Genomic DNA, 23,009 nt, shown 5'->3' with positions numbered 1-23,009 from the left:
ACGAACAGTGGGGCCCAGTACTGTGACTGTGCTCGGCTGGGTGCTGCGGGGCACACACACAACATGGCGGCCGGCACCCGAGGGCACCAGCGGATCACGGTCGGAGGCGATAATTCCAAGGCTCCCCCAGAGCTCCTTTGTCTGCTCCCCTCTGAGGGCGACTGATCGCAGTCTGCACGGCAACGCCGGAGGTTGCTTCTCGGGAGGCTTGACTCCATGGACCTCCTGAGGTGAGCTGGAACGAGGGGGACGACTTCGGCGGCTTGATAGGGCGAACCTGGCCTGCACTGAGGCACGGTGCATACGGCCCTCCTCTACAGGGGACCGCCTAGATGTGCAGTGCTGCCTACAGGAGAGTGCAAGGGGCCCCCAGATACTGGGTGGGAGACATGCACGCTTGAATGCGCCCTCCACGAACGGCAAGGCTGCTTGGCTCGACAGGTCTACACCCTGACCGGGCGGAGAGAGAGAGAGTCCTGACTATCTGACGTGTGGTGTCCCCAGGGATTCTCGGCGGCCTAGGGCGTGGAGTGCGGCTGGCACTGGAAGGCGATAAACCCCTTACACGAGTACCGAGCACCGGAAACAGCAATTCTCTAATAACAGTTCGGCGTTCCCTCTGGCGGTGCAGTATACAGTGCTGAGGTGGGAGAGTCGATATCCAGTACCCACCGACCTGACGGAGTTGGAGCCATACCCCAGAAAATGGGTAAAGTCGGTCGCCGGAGGGACATGGAACAAAAAGGTGGGCCCTCAGCTGAGGCACTGGCGGACCCGCCTGACCCCAGGAATGGCGCTTCAGGAGAGGGATGCGGTGTCCCCACACTTCAAGATGTCCTACAAGCTATAACGGCTTCCCGTGTAGCACTGGAGGGGAAAATCAACGCTTTGGCCACGGATCTCACAGTACTGCGAGATGATCACAGTCGCCTGGCCGAAAAGGTGTCCACCACCGACAGACAACTTAGTGGCATCCTTGACCTCCGGAAGAAGCTCTTTAAGTCTACACAACAGCTGGAGAACCGAATCAGGGCCCTAGAATTAAGGGCCGAAGATGCAGAAAATAGATCGCGACGCAATAACATACGGGTGATTGGTATGCCTGAAAGTGTTCCACTAACTGGCCTGGCAGGGTTCCTCGAGCGGTGGCTCCGAGAGGACTTAGCGGACGATGGACTTTCTCCTTTTTTTGCAATCGAGAGGGCACATAGAGTTCCGACGCGTCCTCCCCCTCCGGGAGCCCCCCGCGACCTATGATAGCCAGACTTCTTCATTACCGAGATAGGGATTACCTGTTGCACCACAGCAAGACCAAAGGGGATCACACAATGGACAATCACACGGTACGTATCTTCCCAGATTTCTCCCGGGAAGTACAGAAACAACAGGCCACCTTCAGGGATGCAAAACAGAAACTGAGCCAACTGGGTCTGCAATATGGCATGCTGTTCCTGGCGAAGCTTAGGGTAGTGACCAAAGAGAGTACACAGTTTTTCACTACGGCGGAGGAGGTATGGCAATGGCTTGATCTATTTCCACATGAGGGGAATGGTCCTCCAGCACAGGGTCCTGAGCATGGACGGAGGAGAGGGACTAAGCGCAACACAGCCCGTATAGTAAATAGTCCTTCCCCTGTGGAGATGCAAACTGAGAGACGAGAAGCCATGAAGGCAGCAGCTTCATTGAGCGGCTCTGATCGCGGATCCCAAGTACAGTTCGCTGCGGATTGTGAACCATCTGATTCGGACCATGAATCTGAGACTTCCCATGTATCCGACAGATTGGGCCCGGCCATAACCCCGGGCACTTCAGACTGTATCATATGAGGGTCCTCCAATCGAACTACACTTGCGCCAGTTGTCCTGGTCATGAGGGCCTCCTCTGGCGGATGCCGTAATGGCCGGTGAGGTGGGCGCACTGGCTGTCACTCTGGCAGTCGTACCCGCCAATTGGATGGGATCTGGGTCCACAAGTACTACTATATCTTGCAATCCGGTAGTGGGGATTGGAGCGATGGCCCACTCCTTCTGTGATCTAGGAGTTTCCCCGCTTTCGATAAACTAGTTGACATTTCACGAAGTTTGGATGAGAGCCGTTAAAACATTTGTCCTGGGGAAGGGGAGTTGGGATGTTAATTGTTGGGGCTTGTTTAGGGGGAGTGGTGTGTGGTGGATGTTTAACATTGGACTGCTGGTGTTGTATACAGGGAGTGCAGAATTATTAGGTAAGTTGTATTTTTGAGGATTAATTTTATTATTGAACAACAACCATGTTCTCAATGAACCCAAAAAACTCATTAATATCAAAGCTGAATATTTTTGGAAGTAGTTTTTAGTTTGTTTTTAGTTTTAGCTATGTTAGGGGGATATCTGTGTGTGCAGGTGACTATTACTGTGCATAATTATTAGGCAACTTAACAAAAAACAGATATATACCCATTTCAATTATTTATTATTACCAGTGAAACCAATATAACATCTCAACATTCACAAATATACATTTCTGACATTCAAAAACAAAACAAAAACAAATCAGTGACCAATATAGCCACCTTTCTTTGCAAGGACACTCAAAAGCCTGCCATCCATGGATTCTGTCAGTGTTTTGATCTGTTCACCATCAACATTGCGTGCAGCAGCAACCACAGCCTCCCAGACACTGTTCAGAGAGGTGTACTGTTTTCCCTCCTTGTAAATCTCACATTTGATGATGGACCACAGGTTCTCAATGGGGTTCAGATCAGGTGAACAAGGAGGTCATGTCATTAGATTTCCTTCTTTTATACCCTTTCTTGCCAGCCACGCTGTGGAGTACTTGGACGCGTGTGATGGAGCATTGCCCTGCATGAAAATCATGTTTTTCTTGAAGGATGCAGACTTCTTCCTGTACCACTGCTTGAAGAAGGTGTCTTCCAGGAACTGGCAGTAGGACTGGGAGTTGAGCTTGACTCCATCCTCAACCCGAAAAGGCCCCACAAGCTCATCTTTGATGATACCAGCCCAAACCAGTACTCCACCTCCACCTTGCTGGCGTCTGAGTCGGACTGGAGCTCTCTGCCCTTTACCAATCCAGCCACGGGCCCATCAAGACTCACTCTCATTTCATCAGTCCATAAAACCTTTGGAAAATCAGTCTTGAGATATTTCTTGGCCCAGTCTTGACGTTTCAGCTTGTGTGTCTTGTTCAGTGGTGGTCGTCTTTCAGCCTTTCTTACCTTGGCCATGTCTCTGAGTATTGCACACCTTGTGCTTTTGGGCACTCCAGTGATGTTGCAGCTCTGAAATATGGCCAAACTGGTGGCAAGTGGCATTGTGGCAGCTGCACGCTTGACTTTTCTCAGTTCATGGGCAGTTATTTTGCACCTTGGTTTTTCCACACGCTTCTTGCGACCCTGTTGACTATTTTGAATGAAACGCTTGATTGTTCGATGATCACGCTTCAGAAGCTTTGCAATTTTAAGAGTGATGCATCCCTCTGCAAGATATCTCACTATTTTTGACTTTTCTGAGCCTGTCAAGTCCTTCTTTTGACCCATTTTGCCAAAGGAAAGGAAGTTGCCTAATAATTATGCACACCTGATATAGGGTGTTGATGTCATTAGACCACACCCCTTCTCATTACAGAGATGCACATCACCTAATATGCTTAATTGGTAGTAGGCTTTCAAGCCTATACAGCTTGGAGTAAGACAACATGCATAAAGAGGATGATGTGGTCAAAATACTCATTTGCCTAACAATTCTGCACTCCCTGTAGTGTGAGAGTAGGGATCTTCCTGGTATCTGCTAGCCCTGCATGGGGCATGTCACAGATGGGGATTGAAACACGGTTATGGTGATGTTAGGCACTTACAAATTTCTCTCATGGAATGTACGGGGCATGCACACAATGTCTAAGAGATATAAGGTATTCTAACACTTACGGCGGAGGGGGATTCAGATTGCGTTGCTCCAAGAAACAAATTTAACCTAGGCTGAGGGGCTAGCACTGCAGAAACGGTGGAGGGGCCAGTCATTCTATACCTCTTATTCCGCATTCGCCAGGGGTGCCTTGATATGGATCAGAGCCGGGGTTCCATTCCAGGTATTGGACACTCTCATAGACCCTGAGGGACGTTTTGTAGCAATCCGGGGTCGACTGGAGGGAAGAGTGTAGGAGGCTGGCCTGGCTTGTAGTGGGTACCAAGGGGTACTTACACTCTGTACCAGGTCCAGTTATCCCTTATTAGTGTAGAAGAGGTGTTTCTAGCAGCTTAGGCTGATAGAAGGTAGCTATAGCAGAGCAGCTTAGGCTGAACTAGGAGACATGCAAAGCTCCTACTATACCACTGGTGTCATATGCACAATATCATAAGAAAACACAATACACAGATATACTAAAAATAAAGGTACTTTATTTTTATGACAATATGCCAAAGTATCTCAGTGAGTACCCTCAGTATGAGGATGCCAAATATACACAAGATATATGAACACAATACCAAAAATATGCAGTAATAGCAAAAGGAAGTAATGCAAGCAATTTAGAATTACAGTAGATTGCAATAGGAGCACATAGGTACAGGGGCAACACAAACCATATACTCTAGAAGTGGAATGCGAACCACAAATGGACCCCAAACCTATGTGAGCTTGTAGAGGGTCGCTGGGACTGTAAGAAAACAGTGAGGGTTAGAAAAATAGCCCACCCCAAGACCCTGAAAAGTAGGTGTAAAGTGCACCTATATTCCCCAGAGAGCACAGTAGTCTTGATAGGGGAATTCTGCAAGGAAGACCAACACCAGCAATGCAACCAAAGTGGATTTCCGGACGAGAGTACCTGTGGAACAAGGGGACCAAGTCCAAGAGTCGCGACAAAGTCGAGATTGGGCAGATGCCCAGGAAATGCCAGCCGAGGGTGCAAAGAAGCTGCCACCGGATGGTAGAAGCTGTAGATTCTGCAAGAACAAAGAGGACTAGGAACTTCCCCTTTGGAGGATGGATGCCCCACGTCGTGAAGAAGCTTGCAGAGGTGTTCCCATGCAGACAGACCGGAAATAAGCCTTGCTAGCTGCAAGGGTCGCGGTTAGGGTTTTTGGATGCTGCTGTGGCCCAGGAGGGACCAGGATGTCGCCACTTGGATGAGGAGACAGAGGGGGCGCCCAGCAAGTCAGGGAGCCCTCACAGGAGCAGGCAGCTCCCGCAGAAGTGCCGTAACAGGCACTACGAAGAGGAGTGAACCGGAGCTCACCCGAAGACACAAAAGGGAGTCCCACGACGCCGGAGGACAACTCAGGAGGTTGTGCACTGCAGGTTAGAGTGTCGGGGACCCAGGCTTGGCTGTGCACAAAGGAAATCCTGGAAGAGTGCACAGGAGACGGAGCAGCTGCAAATCACGCGGTACCCAGCAATGCAGTCTAGCGTGAGGAGGCAAGGACTTACCTCCACCAAACTTAGACTGAAGAGTCACTGGACTGTGGGAGTCACTTGGACAGAGTTGCTGAGTTCCAGGGACCACGCTCGTCGTGCTGAGAGGGGACCCAGAGGACCGGTGATTCAGTCTTTTGTTGCCTGCGGTTGCAGGGGGAAGATTCCGTCGACCCACGGGAGATTTCTTCAGAGCTCCTGGTGCAAGAAGGAGGCAGGCTACCCCCAGAGCATGCACCACCAGGAAACAGTCGAGAAAGCCTGCAGGATGAAGCGATACAAGGTTGCAGTAGTCGTCTTTGCTACTTTGTTGCAGTTTTGCAGGCGTCCTGAGCAGTCATCGGTCGATCCTTTGGCAGAAGGTGAAGAGAGAGATGCAGAGGAACTCTGATGAGCTCTTCCATTCGTTATCTAAAGAATTCCCCAAAGCAGAGACCCTAAATAGCCAGAAAAGGAGGTTTGGCTACCTAGGAAGGAGGATAGGCTAGCAACACAGGTAAGAGCCTATCAGGAGGAGTCTCTGACATCACCTGCTGGCACTGGCCACTCAGAGCAGTCCAGTGTGCCAGCAGCACCTCTGTTTCCAAGATGGCAGAGGTCTGGAGCACACTGGAGGAGCTCTGGGCACCTCCCCTGGGAGGTGCAGGTCAGGGGAGTGGTCACTCCCCTTTCCTTTGTCCAGTTTCGCACCAGAGCAGGGCTGGGGGATCCCTGAACCGGTGTAGACTGGCTTATGCAGAGATGGGCACCATCTGTGCCCATCAAAGCATTTCCAGAGGCTGGGGGAAGCTACTCCTCCCCAGCCCTGACACCTTTTTCCAAAGGGAGAGGGTGTAACACCCTCTCTCCGAGGAAGTCCTTTGTTCTGCCTTCCTGGGCCAAGCCTGGCTGGACCCCAGGAGGGCAGAAAGCTGTCTGAGGGGTTGGCAGCAGCAGCAGCTGCAGTGAAACCCCGGGAAAGGCAGTTTGGCAGTACCCGGGTCTGTGCTAGAGACTCGGGGATCATGGAATTGTCTCCCCAATGCCAGGATGGCATTGGGGTGGCAATTCCATGATCTTAGACATGTTACATGGCCATGTTCGGAGTTTCCATTGTGATGCTATACATAGGTAGTGACCTATGTATAGTGCACGTGTGAAATGGTGTCCCCGCACTCACAAAGTCCGGGGAATTTGCCCTGAACGATGTGGGGGCACCTTGGCTAGTGCCAGGGTGCCCACACACTAAGTAACTTAGCACCCAACCTTTACCAGGTAAAGGTTAGACATATAGGTGACTTATAAGTTACTTAAGTGCAGTGGTAAATGGCTGTGAAATAACGTGGACGTTATTTCACTCAGGCTGCAGTGGCAGGCCTGTGTAAGAATTGTCAGAGCTCCCTATGGGTGGCAAAAGAAATGCTGCAGCCCATAGGGATCTCCTGGAACCCCAATACCCTGGGTACCTCAGTACCATATACTAGGGAATTATAAGGGTGTTCCAGTATGCCAATGTGAATTGGTGAAATTGGTCACTAGCCTGTTAGTGACAATTTAGAAAGCAGAGAGAGCATAACCACTGAGGTTCTGATTAGCAGAGCCTCAGTGAGACAGTTAGTCATCACACAGGGAACACATACAGGGCACACATTTGGGCCCTGTAGCGCCAAAGTTCATGGAGTTAGCGTCATTTTTTGGCGTGAACACCTTCCTTGCGTTAATGAGATGCAAGGTAGGCGTTCCCGTCTTAAAAAATGACTCCCAGGCATGTGCGTGGTATTTATACTCCCGGGCAAAAATGACGCCCGGGAGTGGGCGGGGCAAAAAACCCTGCATTTGCGCCTCTTTTTAACGCCTGGGTCAGGGCAGGCGTTAAGGGACCTGTGGGCTCAGAATGAGCCCAGAGGTGCCCTCCCCTGCCCCCAGGGACACCCCCTGCCACCCTTGCTCACCCCAGGAGGACACCCAAGGATGGAGGGACCCATCCCAGGGAAGAAAAGGTAAGTTGTGGTAAGTATTTTTTTTAAAAAAAAATTGTGGCATAGGGGGGCCTGATTTGTGCCCCCCTACATGCCACTATGCCCAATGACCATGCCCAGGGGACAGACGTCCCCTGGGCATGGCCATTGGGCAAGGGGGCATGACTCCTGTCTTTGCTAAGACAGGAGTCATGTTAATGGCGTCTGGGCGCCCAAAAAAAATGGCGCAAATCGGGTTAAGACGATTTTTTTGCCTCAGCCTGACTTGCCCCATTTTTGGACGCCCAAACGCCATTTTTCCCTACGCCGGCGCTGCCTGGTGTACGTGGGTTTTTTTCACACACACCAGGCAGCGCCGGTCGGCTAACGCCATTCAATAAATATGGCGCCCGCATGGCGCTTCAGAATGGCGTTAGCCGGCGCTAATTTTTTGGGCGCAAAACTGCGTTAGCGCAGTTTTGCATCAAAAAGTATAAATATGGCCCCTAGCGTTGATCAATGTCTATGCTCCGAACTGGGACCAGGGTGAGTTCTTTGCACGCTTATCGGGCCTCCTAGCCACCTATTTGCAGTTCCCCCTAGTGATTGGGGGCGACTTTAATTGTGTGGCCGACCCCTCCATGGATCGCTCGCACCCTCCGTTACATGATTCCCCTCTGATGAGAGTGGCAGGGCTATTCTCCTCCTGGCAGGCGAATTGGGGGCTGGAGGATGTCTGGAGACGGCTACACCCTGAGACCAGAGACTATTCCTACTTCTCTCCCTGGTATGAGCTCCATGTCCGCTTAGATGTGTTTTTTTGCTCCCCAGACATCTTCCTTCAGGTGCATAGTGTTGAATACCTGACCCGCACAATCTCTGATCTTAACCCTCTGTTACTAGAGTTACGCTGGGGTTCACCCCCTCCCCGCATCCCCACCTGGCGGCTGAAGTCTGAGTCCCTAGAAGACGCACCCTTTCGGGAGGAGCTGAGACAACATTACCCACTTCTTTGTAGAAAACAAGGCTTCGACCAATAACCCCTTGATTGAAAGGGATGCTTTTAAAGTGGTAGTACGGGGCGCTGTATTGCGGGAGAGGTGGGGGTCCGAAGAAATCTACTTAGGGACACTGAACAAGCGGAGAGTGAGCTGCGGGAGGCGGAGAAAAAAAGGCCTGAAAATCCGCTCCTTCAACCTACTATCTTAGAGCAACGGTCGCTGACTGTGTGGAGCATCTTCGTTGCTTCAACTACCAAAACTATATCACACGAGCACACGGGGAGAGAGACAAAGCAGGTCGGATGTTAGCATGGGTAGTGTCGCAAACGCATAAGGCATCACTTATCCTGGAAATGATATCGGAATGGGGGGATCCCCTTTACGGGCAGGAGCAAATTAACTCTCACCTCATGACCTTTTACGAACAATTATATAAAAGTACTCTTCATCCTGATGGTAACTCCACCGATAGTTATGTATCTAGGCTGCAGTTGCAGACACTACCACCAGACGCTGCGACACAACTTGAGGGCGCCATTACACAACCAGAGATTCGGAGGGCCATTGGTGAACTATCGAGGGCAAAGACTCCGGGGACAGATAGTCTTCATATCGAATTCTATGCCATGTATATAGACTGGTTAGCTCCTCGGCTCAAGATTCTATATCAATCCGCCAGAGACCGAGGAATTTTGCCGGCAACAGTGAGGGAGGTGGTAATAGTGCCCTTGCTTAAACCTGGGAAAAATCCTGCGGAAGCCGGGGCATACAGACCTTAATCCATGCTGAACCTGGATTACAAGATCCTCAGCAAAGTACTGGCCTCTAGACTGCTCCCCCACATGGCAACACTAATACATACTGACCAGGCAGGGTTCATCCCGGGTTGCAACACAGCGGATAACATACGCAGATTTATAGCAGTCATGAACGATCAGAATTCGACTAGCCCAGCCCCTGGAGTGCTTGCAGTTGATATAGAAAAAGCCTTTGATAGCTTGGAGTGGGCTTTCCTTTATACAGTGATGTCCCGCCTTCGTTTCGGACCTGAATACATTGCCTGGGTCAGATTGTTGGATACCGAGCCCACTGCTAGGGTACGGACAGGATGGACTATAGCCAGACCTTATGTGGTCGAGCGGGGTACCAGACAGGGGTGTCCCCTATCGCCGCTGCTGTTTGCACTGGCTATGGAGCCATTGGCGGCCGCAGCCCGCGGTGGTGGTGTGGTTCCCGGCATAGTGGCAGGGGGCAGGAGACATCAGATAGCGTTGTATGCGGATGACCTGCTGATCTTTTTAGACGATGTACACAGAGACCTTCCCCGAACCCAGCGGATGCTTTCGCAGTTTGGTGAGCTCTCTGGACTTCAGGTGAATTGGGGCAAGACCGGCCTGTTTCCCTTGAACGCTACTGTAGCCCCACCATTGGAGTTGGGAAATGTCCAGTGGGTTCCAAGATGCCTTTCATACTTGGGGGTCAGGATTTTCCATGACCCACAGGATATAATAGATAGCAATATCGGAGGCTTGTTGCGGCCCCTCCGTTCGAACATGGCTTTCTGGCAAACCTTACCTCTATCTGTAGGGGGGAGGGTAGCCATCCTTAAAATGGTGGTGTTGCCTCGCCTCCTGTACCATTTCACGGTCCTGCCAGTATGGATTCCTAAGGCCATGTTTGCAGAACTGGAGTCCATGGTCATTGCTTTTCTCTGGGGGGGTGGACGGAGGCCGAGTGGCTCTGGCCAAACTTCAGAGGCGGTCCACAGACGGGGGCCCGGTGGTCCCGCACTTTGAGGCTTACTACTTGGCAGCACAGCTCCAGTGGTTGGCGCAATGGATAGCCAACAGAGCAGCGACTAGGTGGGGGGTAAAGGCATTTACTCCCTGAGAGACTAGATTATACGAACTGTTGTTGGGGTGTCCAGGTACTGGGACGCATGACTTCCTTGAATTTAAAGTCCTCGCTCGCTGTTGGAGGAGCTTCTTACATAAACTTAAGGTAAAGGCCCCTTACTCCCCTGACTTACCCCTCTTGTCCCTAAGAGCTTTGCCCCATCGGGGTGACTGGGGTGGACTCCAGTCCTGGGTGGAAGCCGGGATACAGACGGTAGGATCACTATTTATGGAGGGGACGCTGATGCCTTTTGAAGTCCTTCTGACACAATTCGGTCTACAGGGAGGGCACTTATTATTATATGGCTCAGTAGTGGCTAGTATCAGGAAACATTGGCTGAGATGGACAGGAGAGCTCACCGCACAAACAACCTGTACATATTTGGCGACTTCTTCTGGCAACTTTAAGGCAGTTTCTAATCTCTACAGCAGGGTTCAGGCGGATAGGACCATACCTTTGACTCAGCTCAAATCTTCCTGGGAAGTAGACCTGGGCACAACTATATCCGATGCGGACTGGCAGCATATTCTGGGGGGCTTCGCCAAAATGACTCGCAATGCCAGATTTAAGCTTATTAATTTTTATGTACTACATGGGGCATATCTCACCCCAGAGCGGATCAGCAGGTACTTTGGAGCGGAGGGAGTACATTGCCCGAGGTGCGGGCTAGAGAAGGTGGAATTTAGGCATATGTTCTGGAGCTGCCCTACGTCAGAGGTTTATTGGGCGGAGGTGAGCCGACTGGTTGCTGGAGCGATAGGAAGGGAAGTCCCCTGCACAATAGGTCATTGTCTGCTTGGCTGGTTTCCATGCACGGCGAAGTACAAAATAACCAACAGGTTCCGGGACTTGGCCTACGTACTGGCCAAGGGAAATAGCGATGTCCTGGAAGAATCCAGTTGGGCCGAGACTGTCCCAATGGACTAGAGAACTAACTAAGTGGGCTGGGTGCGAGAGCGCTGTTCTACATGGTGAGGCCAGACGGGGTTGAATGCCCCTGGAGGCGGCGCAAGGTTGGGATGCGATATTAAACTCCCTTAAGGAGGAATGTCGATTGGGTCCAGACCCCTGATTGAATGATGGTTTAATGCTTTGCGAAGATGCCGATAGACCCAGTCCATTGGTGCCATTACGGATGACCCCGGGGCAGGATCCGACAGATGGATTAGACGAGAGATACACTCTTACATTATGAGCGGAGGGTCGACTCTTTCATAGCACACCTACATACAATACAACTGTCCAGATATGCTACCAGTATCGTCACTGGGGGGTGGGGCACTGTTGGGGAGGTTGAGGGGTGGGGGGGTAGGGTTGTTGTTGCAACATTTGATTGCTGTTAGAGTAGGGATGTGTAGATTGAAAAAGCTCTTGCTCTCAGAGTCTATGTAGATCACTGTATGTTATCTTATACTATGTTTACCTGGTCACTGGTTGACCGAAATTGCAATAAACTATGTTTACAAAAAAAAAAAAAGAGGGGAGGAGTCATATTTAGCTCTGTAAAATGCTGGGGGAGGTCAACTTTTTCCCAGCAAGCCTAATAGTCCTGGCACCTTGATGTACCTCTGTTTAAAAAATTAAAAAATTAAAAATTGGCTAGAGATTTTTTTTTTTTTTTTTTTTGTATCATTGGAGAAGTAATTTAGCTTGGGTAGACATTGCTAATCCAGGTCGTTTTTTTTTTTTTTGTTTTTTTTTGCTGCAGTGATGGTGTAATATTTCAGGAACCATCAGACCTATATACTTCATTCTGGTGTCAAAACGTAGGTTTTGGGGTCCAAGTAGTCTTATAGAGACAGAAAAGAACTCCTCTGAGCTACCCTTCTGCCATTTTCCAAAATGATGGCTCTATAATGATGTGCCTTAGCCATCATATTGGTAATTTATTGTAATATTGTTTTTGTTTCAGGTTTTATGTTGATTCAAATTTGTAACCATGAGCGAAGCAGGTGGTAGCACACAATCTTCACTTCCTGACAGAGTGTTGCTAACTTCAAAATCTGAGGACTCCTTCAACAAAGAAAAATGTGTCCTACGCCAGACTAATGTGAAAGAAAAGCGAACATCAACCGTGGCTAAACAGAAGAGAGCTAAAGATACTGCAAGATGAAGTTCACAAAAGATTGAAACTGATGGGTGAAGAGGATCAAAAATGTAATCATTGTAACAAGTAGTGCTACAAGTCGTATAAAAATGGAAAAAAACCTAGAAACAAATTGTCAAAATATAGGAGAACCCAGTGAATCACAACAAGAATCCGAGTCTTCTGAGAAAGCGACAACAAAACCCAATGCCCATCCACTTAGAAGATTGTTGGCTATCTCCCCTCCAACAACTGATCAGAAAGCAGAGGATCTTCAATATGTTATCTGTGGTTTAGCCAGAACAAGGGCAAAAGGGATTGATGAAAGAACTTTGTTGGAGGGGAGATAGCCAACAATCTTCTAAGTGGATGGGCATTGGGTTTTGTTGTTGTCGCTTTCTCAGAAGACTCGGAGGCGCTAAAAAAGTATAAATTAGGGCCAGAGTATGTAAGTCTCTAACAGCAATATGTTTTAATCTGCAGCTAGTTTCTTCCAAGATGAAGTTTTCAGCTGAGTAGCTGATCTAAACAGTGAGGTGAATGTATTTGCAGTGAACTTGTATGCACACCTGAACTTAATACGTGGATACATTCGAAAATATGAATGTACAATGAGCTCTCAGCAGCGTCATAGCTGCCACCCTTCAATTAAGTTTGGACCTTTGAAACAGCATATTAAGGGGCATATTTATACTCTGTTTGCGCCGAATTTGCGTCGTTTTTTTCGACGCAAAACTAACTCCATATTTATACTTTGGCGTTAGACGCGTCTAGCGCCAAAGTTCATGGAGTTAGCGTCATTTTTTGGCGTGAACACCTTCCTTGCGTTAATGATATGCAAGGTAGGCGTTCCCGTCTAAAAAAATGACTCCCAGGCATGTGCGTGGTATTTATACTCCCGGGCAAAAATGACGCCCGGGAGTGGGCGGGGCAAAAAACCCCGCATTTGCGCCTGAATTTAACGCCTGGGTCAGGGCAGGCGTTAAGGGACCTGTGGGCTCAGAATGAGCCCAGAGGTGCCCTCCCCTGCCCCCAGGGACACCCCCTGCCACCCTTGCCCACCCCAGGAGGACACCCAAGGATGGAGGGACCCACCCCAGGGACATTAAGGTAAGTTCCGGTAAGTATTTTTTTTTCTTTTTTTTTGTGGCATAGGGGGGCCTGATTTGTGCCCCCCTACATGCCACTATGCCCAATGACCATGCCCAGGGGACAGAAGTCCCCTGGGCATGGCCATTGGGCAAGGGGGCATGACTCCTGTCTTTGCTAAGACAGGAGTCATGTTAATGGGGGATGGGCGTCGTAAAAAAATGGCGCCAATCGGGTTAAGGCGATTTTTTTGACTCAACCTGACTTGCCCCATTTTGAGACGCCCATACGCCATTTTCCCCTACGCCGGCGCTGCCTGGTGTACGTGTTTTTTTTTCACGCACACCAGGCAGCGCCGGTCGGCTAACGCCGGCTAACGGCATTCTATAAATACGGCGCCCGCATGACGCTTCAGAATGGCGTTAGACGGCGCTAATTTTTTTGACGCTAAACTGCGTTAGCGCAGTTTAGCGTCAAAAAGTATAAATACGGGCCTAAGTTTTAAAACCACTCTTGAATGCTCACTACGGGTTAACATTCTGTGAGGTCAGAGAAATAATGTTCAATGTTGATGAAACTGCATTTATCCATAATAATGATGGTAAGATTTTTCTGGTGAGAATGTACAATGACAGAATTTGTTTTTGTTAACAAAAAGAATGAGCTACTTATGGTGTTCTCAGCTGATTTGACTCCTGAAGCTCTAGCTGCCAAAATAAGATCATGGGATGCAGTGAAATCAGCAGGAACCATTTTAAGAAACGTCCTGAAAGATTTACATCCAGCGCAGGGCCATTTTTCCTGCGCCTTTAGCGCCCACCCTAACACCACCATGTGTGTGCTGTATCAAACATTTTTACACTAGTTCAGACCTTTTCAGGATTAGCGTAAAAAATATTGACGCTAATCCAGCAGAGTCCATTGAGTCCCATTGAAAACAATGGTATGCCTCCTTTTAACGCCTGCTCTGAGCAGGCGTTAAAAGTGCCAAAATAAATAACACAAAGAATTTTTTTTAGATTTCTTTGTGCCATTTTTTTCATCCCCCATAATGGGGGAACACCCCTTTGCATACAATTATGCCTGGTGCTGGCATAATTTGGCGCAAAAGGTTATAAAGTGGTGCAATGCATACATTGCGCCTCTTTGTAAATTTGGTGTGGCGATTTTGGTCTCGTTGTGCCACATAAGCGTAAAAAGAAATGACGCTAATGTGGCACAAGGAGGCGCTAGGGGCTCTTAAATCAGCCCCTTAGATTTTGGACTTAATGACAAATTTTGTAATGCACCAGAGCTCTGAAAACCATGGAGGTCAACAAGAACGCTTGATGTTGTCTTAACATTTTTCACATCATTGATTAATATCAGCAAAGCAAAACTGTTACAAACTAAGGGCCTGATTTAGGAAAAGTGGCACTGCACCCAGTGCAGCGCCAATTTCCTTGAACACCTTAGCGCCCCCCCCTAACGCCAATGAGTGTGTGCCTTATCAAAGATACGGCACACCATGGCAGAAGTTAGGGAAATTAGTGTCAATTATTGATGCTAATTCTGAGCTTTCCAGGACTTGCGTAAAAAATGTTGACGCTAATCCTGCAAAGCCCATTGAGGCCCGTTGAAAAAAATGGTGTGCCTCCTTTTATTGCCTGCTCTGAGCAGGCGTTAAAAGTGCAGGAAAAAATGCCGCAAAGAAATCTTTCAGATTTCTTTGCGCCATTTTTTCAGCCCCCCAAACGGGGGAATGCCCCTTTTGCATACATTATGCCTGGCACAGGCATAATGTAGCGCAAAGGGTTATAGTTCAATGCATGCATTGTGCCACTTTGTGAATTTGGCACCGTGGTTTTGGCCTCATTGGGCCAGATTAGTGTAAAAAAAAAAAAGAAAAATACACTAATGTGGCTCAAGGAGGTGCTAAAGGCTCTTAAATCAGCCCTAGAAGTTCTTAAGTTTGGAACAGAAGAAGACAACATTGATGAGGGCTTTGAAGATATAAGTGAAGAAGTGGGAGACAATCCCATGAACCAACAAGCTTATGCTGTGCAAATGTACTGTCTTTTCCAAAACATGTTTTATGAATTACATCACAGTAAAAAGAAAACTCTGCGACACATGATGACTGCCAATGCAATCTATGACCATTGCAAAAGTAGAGCGCTACAAAAAGATGTCCCTGTTGATATGCTCTTCTCAAATGTTCGACATTCTGCAAATGTACCACGAGCAATTGCTGAAACAAATTAAGTGAACTATGAAAATGTGTCTGAAACAGGAGTGATAAACATTATTTGTTCTTCATATTTAGATCATAAATCTTGTTTGGTGTATACGTAAAAGCAATAAAAATCATGATTACTTGTTTCATTTCTATATATGTCTCTTCTTCCTCTATTATAGCCGCCATTTTGGAAACTGGCTGAAGGGTTGCTCTGCAGAGTTATTTTCTGTCTCTATAAGACTACTTGACCCCAAAAACCTATCTTATGTTTTGATGCGAAAATGAAGTATAAAGGTCTCATGCTTCCTGAAATATGACATCACTGTAACACATCTGCCATTTTAAAAAATGTCTAGAAAAGTTTGGCCTGGATCAGCAATATACTTGGAGCAAAATCATTGCTTCTGTTGCTCCCATGAGGTCTCTCAACATCCTGCTGATGTTCTTGGGATACTGAGGCCTATATTTATACTTTCTTGATGCAAAACTGCACAAACGCAGTTTTGCATCAAAAGGTTTAGCACTGGCTTGCACCATTTCTCAACGTCATCTGTGCCATATTTATAATATGACGCACAATGGCACTAAGGAATGGTTAGCGTAAAAAACCATGACGTTAACCCTTGCGCCCTGTCGTAAGGCAAAATTACATAAATGCTGCAAAAGTGACTCAAGCCCATTTTGCGGCACGGAGACATGTTGTAAAAGGTTTTGCCCCATTTTAACACTGCATTAGCGTCAACTTTAAACACACAAGCAGGAAAGAGTTCAATTTAAAGGGAAGATGCAAGCAGCAGACCATGAGAGACCCCAGGGTGACCCTATATGCCCAGGCACCAGCCAGGCAGATACACAGAAGTCCCAGGAGAAGGAAAAGAAAAAGTGCAAGTGTTGGTTCAGTGAGAAGGAGCATGACATCCTTGTCAAAGAGGTGACAGAGCACAAACACCAGCTCTTCGTCACTTCCAAATTGCAAACTGGTAAGAGAGAGGCTATATGGCAGCAAATAGTGGACAAAATCAACAATGTGGCAGAGGTGAAGCGAACAGTCACTGAGTGCAAGAAGTGCTGGCATGATTGCAAGTGCAGAACTAAGGAGAAAATGGCCAGTAGCAGAAATGCAGCCCAGCAGACTGGAGGTGGAAGTCCAGCACCACAGGAGGACCTGCATGAGAAGGAGGAGATGGTTGCAGCAGTCATCCCAGAAGAGCTGGTCACAGGAATACAAGGACAGGACTGCTCAGACAACCACGAGAAACACAGGGTAAGTTGCATGGGGGAAATAACTGCTAATTTTACAATTGCCAGAAGGGGGAGGCACATAGGACACAGTGAATGCATGCTAAAGGACTGCAGCGGGACACATTGCCCATGAATCAAGATGCACTATCCACACATAAGCAACATATGTACACATACCCTGGTTGTGCTATGCACTACAACACGTACACAACCTGGACATACATCAACTCTGACACAACCATATGAGCCACATAGGAATCGTGAAACAATCACACAAATACAATATATGGTGTATGTCTGTGAACATCATGGTGCACATTATCACATTGATGGCCGGAGAGATGCCGCTCAGGCAAGTCCAGTGTTGGTAAGACTGCCAGTGCAGTCTTCCCTCCACGGTAGGCATTACGAGTTTCACGCTGGGATGGTGGGTGGAAACCGTGGGCCATATTTATACTTTTTCACGCAAAACTGCGCCGCCGCAGTTTTGCGTAAAATTTTTTACCGCCGGCTAACGCCATTTCGTAGCGCCGTGCGGGCATCAAATTTATACTTTGACGCACGGCGGCGCAATCAACAGGTGGGAGTCATTATTTTTGACACACATCGCGGCATCGAGTCGTAAAGGAAAACTACGTTAACGCGGCGGAAATGACTGTGGGTCGATTTACGACACCGCAACCCGGATATGCGCCGTTTTTTTGACGCAATAGCGTAAAAAAAAAACGCAAACACTGCAAGTGCACCAGAGGAGAACCAAAATGGATCCCAGATGCCACTACAGACCCCAGGAAGATGACAGCAGACCAGGAACCAGCCAGGACGATCCATACAAGAACCAGGACATTTATAGAAAGAAAAGAAAGTGTCGCTTCAGTGCAGAGGAGCAGGAAATCCTGGTTAAAGAGGTGACGGAACACCAGCACCAACTGTTTATCACCTCAAAGTTGCCAATCAGTAGGAGAGAGGCCATATGGCAACAAATTGTTGACAAGATTAACAGTGTGGCTGAAGTACGCAGGACAGTCACCGAGTGTAAGAAACGCTAGCATGACTGCAAACGCAGGACAAAGGAAAAAATGGCCAGGAACAGGAAGGCAGCACTGCAGACTGGAGGTGGGAGTCCAGCACACCAGGAGGCCCTGGACCACATGGAGGAGATGGTCGCAGCCGTCATCCCTGAGGAGATCGTCACAGGGATTCAAGGACAGGACAGCGCACACTACCACGAGACAACACACATGCAGGGTAAGTCGCATGGGGAATTAAAATACAATAATGTTGACTGTAAGCAGGGGGGGAAATACCTACTACACATTGCATGTAAGTCATCATATACATGGAGTGGCATGGGTAAAGGGGCACGGCAGGGGGGCATGGCCTGCACAGACAGAAGCTGGGGCACAACATTACACTACACCAACAACAGTCCTTTGGGGGCATGCTGTCATGGCAACAATGGAGCAAAGGGAAAGCCTCGATAGGAGGGAAGGCCACTATGTCAAACTTACATCCTGGCACTCGTCAGCCAACATATCTCCTACATTAACTAGGGCTCTATTAGCAATCCTCTAGCCAAAACGACAACTGCAATGTAACTGCCACAACAGTTGACACTACCACCTCTGATCTGTGTGCAGCTCAAGTAGCCAATGGCAGTAACCTCCCCATGGAACATACATACCTAAATTAGGGGGTGAGGATGACATCTGCAACAATCTCCTGAAACAAGACAAAGGCCCCAGTACACGCAAATGTCAATGCCCATAGGTGTCACAAACATCAGCCAATGTAAACAACAATAGGAGTGACACAGCACTAAGGACACACCTATGCTGCATATGTCAGGGTCCTTCCCGTGCCTGGCAAACAAGGCAACATCACAAAAGTCATAATGCTCAGACAACAGCATTGAGTAGGGGACACATGGAACTGGTCACTGAAATACACCTGCACAGTCAGAGGGGGAAATAGGACACTGATACGACTATCAGGGCAATCCAATGTAACACACATTACCCAACATCAGCAGGACACATTAATAATATCAACATCCATATCACATCATAACATTGCCATGCATAGGATATGCTACATGTCAATTACAATTAAGTCAATGTGAACGATCAGGGATTGGGGCAGGTCCTGAGAGTCAAGTGTGCTGCCAGGACCATCAGAACACCCACAGCCAGTGAAAGGTCTCACCATGAGAATGGATATACATGGAGGGTGGAGTAGGACAAAAAGGTGGCTATTCTCTATTTGGTATAAAGCAACACCTAGAGGCGATGAGGCTGACAAGTCTGATAACTCAATAACATACATGTGACACACAGGTGGGCCATAGGCCTATAACAATGCCCATCTGAAGGACAGCAGATACCAATACCAAACAAGATCACAAAGTGAATTCATCAAAAGGCAGGCACGTCACGTCAAAATTGTCACAACACAGACACACTAATTGTACCCTGTTTCATTGCAGAGGAAGATGGATCACCTGCTGATATGCCTGTCCCAGATTTCCCTGATGACATGGATGACGAGCCCATAAACATTCCCCAGGAGACCATCCAAAAGGTCCTTGAAACCCTCCAGACCCCACCTTCAGTCACAAGGAGGAGCACAGAACAAGCAGCCAGCGCAGAGGAACCACCCCAATTGCAAGACCTGCCAGCTCCAATACAGCTGAGGACTCTGACAACACTGGCACCAGCTTTTAAAGAACTGTAGTTGGAGTACAGCGGGAGCTGGCCAAGGAGGTGCGGGTGGGGATGCAAACTATGGCAGCCAGCCTTGAGGGGTTGCGCTCGTACATGATGTCATCTGCAGATCAGGCAGCAGCTATGCAAGCCCTAACATCCATACTGCAAGGACTACAAGAAACTGTCAAGGAATTCACCACTGCAGTAAGGGAGTTGCCACAACACCTCGCACCCCAAACCTTCCACTGCATGCACGAATGCAATCATGACTCCCTCAGGGCCGACCTGGCTGCCTACCATTGTGATGTGGCTGCTATTCTCAAAAACCAGCAGACCCTCATTGCTGCAGTACTGCCCTTAAGACCTTCACAGGGAGCAGCGACCGGGATGTCTGACTCCACGTCTTCTAACACTGAGGTGTGTGTTTCCCCTTCACAACCAACAACAACAAGGACGAAGCAGGCAACACACACATCAGAAGAAGAAGACATAGAACAGATCACATTAAACGGAAGCACTAGTCCCTGCACCATGGCCTACTTTGACCAAGGTCCTACGTTTTGTCAAATGCCAGTCTTACAACAACTATACTCAATGACTGTTCTGCTAACCACTGCATAACTTGTCAGCATTGCCAGTGAATGTCTCTCTCCTACTAATCGGCAAATCCTGTCCCTCTGCACTGTCTGTAACATCACCCCAGCATGTCAGGAGCATTATCCACACCCCTTCTGTAGGATCACCATGTAAGATTGCACTAGAACGGACTCAGCAAACATGGACAATGTACATATTGCACTACAGCACCTATCAATAAATAGCACTTGCACAACAAATATGTCTCTGTGTAATATGACACATCAACTGTGCAGTAGATAACACAAATGTGCCTGTGTGACAACCATGTAGCTTGTCAATACAACTGTCCTGACATCATGTAGTCAGATACATCTGTGCAGTGGCCACGATTGCATCATAGCCTGCCCATCCTGAGGAGAATAACTGATGAAGGGAGAAACCACACACCATCATGCTGTGTTGTACAGAATAATGCTTCATCAAGAGAAATCAAAGTCAACTAATAGTGGCTGATAAATATTGTCACCATGCAATACTAACACATTGAATTATGCAGTCTAATCTAAGCAAACACTACAAAACACAGCATCAATCAACCTTTCTGAGTAAACATCCAAATAGGTAATCATGCTGAATTTTAGCACAAATGATCAAAGTCAGTTATGAAGACAAGAGTGTTAACAAGACCTAAAAATGTCCCCACAATACCAAGTCTGGAAGCACACTTTGTGACGTAGAAAACGTACTCATCAACACAAATCCTTTGTGATCCATTTCAACTCCGATTGATAGTTCTAACAAATGGTGGATACTTACCAAGGTAGCACAGGGGTAGCTGCCATTTTACACCTCAGTTTGTTTTTGTTTGTAGCATAGGACACAAATGTAATAGAACAACAATCACCTACACTGATGGCAAGTCCATGATCAAGTAGCAGTTAACACATAATGCAAAGGGTTATCTATATATTTATTCATAACTAATCACACCAGAGGCAACTAAGGGAAAAGTCATACCTACACTAATCTAACCTGACTACTCATTACCCACAACTGTCCCTAACTAACCTAAGCTAAACTTACTCTTCACATATAACGAATCGATCTAAACATCAACCCCCCCACCCACCATTATGAGACAGGACACATGCAGGACAACACATACTAACCTACACACATTCTATACTATCCTAAACAATCATATATTTTTTTTGTAATTTTTTTTATTTTTTTTTATTTTATTTTTCTTTATTTTTAAACACACAGGAACCCCAACATTGACCCCCACCCACCCACACACACACTCAATAATGAAAAGTAGAAAGAATCAGGACCCCCCACCCTCCTCCCTAACACTAACTAAGCTAACAACCTATACTAACCTAACACTAATCCCCCAAGCCCACTAATCATGATAACAAGGAAAGAGGAGGGAGGGGAGGGAATTATGTACATTGAATATATCAGTCCTAGAGGTTGGCCCTCCGGAGGGTCCGCCTGATAGACCTGACCCACTTCTTGATGTAGGCCACATCCTGGCTAAGCTTGTCCACCTTCCTCATAAATTTGTCCATTTTGCGTTCCAAAGCCTGGAATGCCGCAGGGTCGATTGGAGGTGCTGCTGCTGTTTGGGTCCCGGCAGAGGTGCTCTGGGTGCGTGTTGAGCCTAGCCCACTGGACTGTCCTGCAGCTTTCACACTGCTGGGGCCTGGGTGTGCTGCAGAGGCAGGGACAACTGTCCCCGCTGTCGCTGGGGCCACTTGGGGAGAACCAGTGGTTGTGGTGGTGGTGGCTGTAGTGGGCAACGTTGGGCCACCCTGTGGTGAAGCCCACCATGCTCTGGAGGCCCGATCCGACTGGTATTTACGGGCCATCCGTCGGAACCCCGACTGCACCTGCAGGATGTGTCGGTACCTCATGGCCCGCCTCTCAAAATCATGCCTCTGTGCGGCACTCATGTTTGCAGCTGTGAAGACAAAGGGCAACTATTTACCATAGGAACTGCATTATGTGGAATAGCACAAGAGGTCAATCTGACAATACATTTACTGTATTTGTAACCGCTCATATCACCATACAGATCATTGAAAGTCTCAGAGGAAGTACATGGGAAGCCTGCATACAAAGGTCATCTCACACATAGCATATACAATAATCTACATGATGGGTAACAACTGGCAATAACTTGTCATCAACGTACCTACAGTTGCAGCTAACAATCATGCTGCACCTCATCCGCCTATTGCCTGGACTACATATGTCAGTGTATGTGATAACAATCACAAACTTCAAGGTCTGCAATTTGTAATGGGATTTGCTAGTATAGAACTCATGTGCCATAACTGAGTGTGTAAACTAGGTTAAAAAACATATTTCATATAATCACAAGTATGTGTAACATACTGGTTGCTTCAGTCCTAGGTACCCTATTCACAAACCCATGCCTATCTTTGAGGGGGGGTGGGAGGAACAACAAACAATCCCAAAATAGATGCACACCCAGGAGTGTATAGAAAGCTCAACATGTTTTTGCCTCCACACACACACCACCAGTAAGGGCTATCAACAAATTGGAGTCAGCTAAACCTTGTCCTATCCAAGGTCCACACATGTCAAAATGTACTGACCTAGGCCAACATCACATACTTCCAGTGAGGCATATTTTTCAACAGACACAGAGGAGCAAGAACACCCATGATCATGAATAGCATGCACACCTAGGCCGTTGCATTCTAGTCCCACACACTTCTAGTACAACTTGTGGAAGTACATGCTCCCGGAAGATCCAACCTACAGTGTACTCAGTACATAGGTTAATAGGGAAGCAGCAGTTTTCAGACAAGCCATTTGC

The 23,009-nt window shown here is 47.9% G+C and overlaps 1 protein-coding gene across 2 annotated transcripts in view; it reads left to right on the top strand.

The window, feature by feature from the left end:
* Positions 1-23,009, top strand: part of TMUB1 (transmembrane and ubiquitin like domain containing 1) — a 281,266-nt gene that overhangs the window by 112,506 nt on the left and 145,751 nt on the right. The window contains exon 4 of one of the 2 annotated variants that reach the window (XM_069210741.1): positions 12,152-15,784. The exons of the other annotated variant lie outside the window; for it this stretch is intronic. Coding sequence (XP_069066842.1) covers positions 12,152-12,163 — 12 coding nt within the window. The 3' untranslated portion in view covers positions 12,164-15,784. Of the gene's footprint in view, positions 1-12,151; positions 15,785-23,009 lie in introns of those variants that run through there. 2 annotated transcript variants of the gene reach the window in all.

Source organism: Pleurodeles waltl, chromosome 10, assembly GCF_031143425.1.
Source record: "Pleurodeles waltl isolate 20211129_DDA chromosome 10, aPleWal1.hap1.20221129, whole genome shotgun sequence".
Classification (NCBI taxonomy): domain Eukaryota; kingdom Metazoa; phylum Chordata; class Amphibia; order Caudata; family Salamandridae; genus Pleurodeles; species Pleurodeles waltl.
This window is presented reverse-complemented; position numbering and strand designations above follow the sequence as displayed.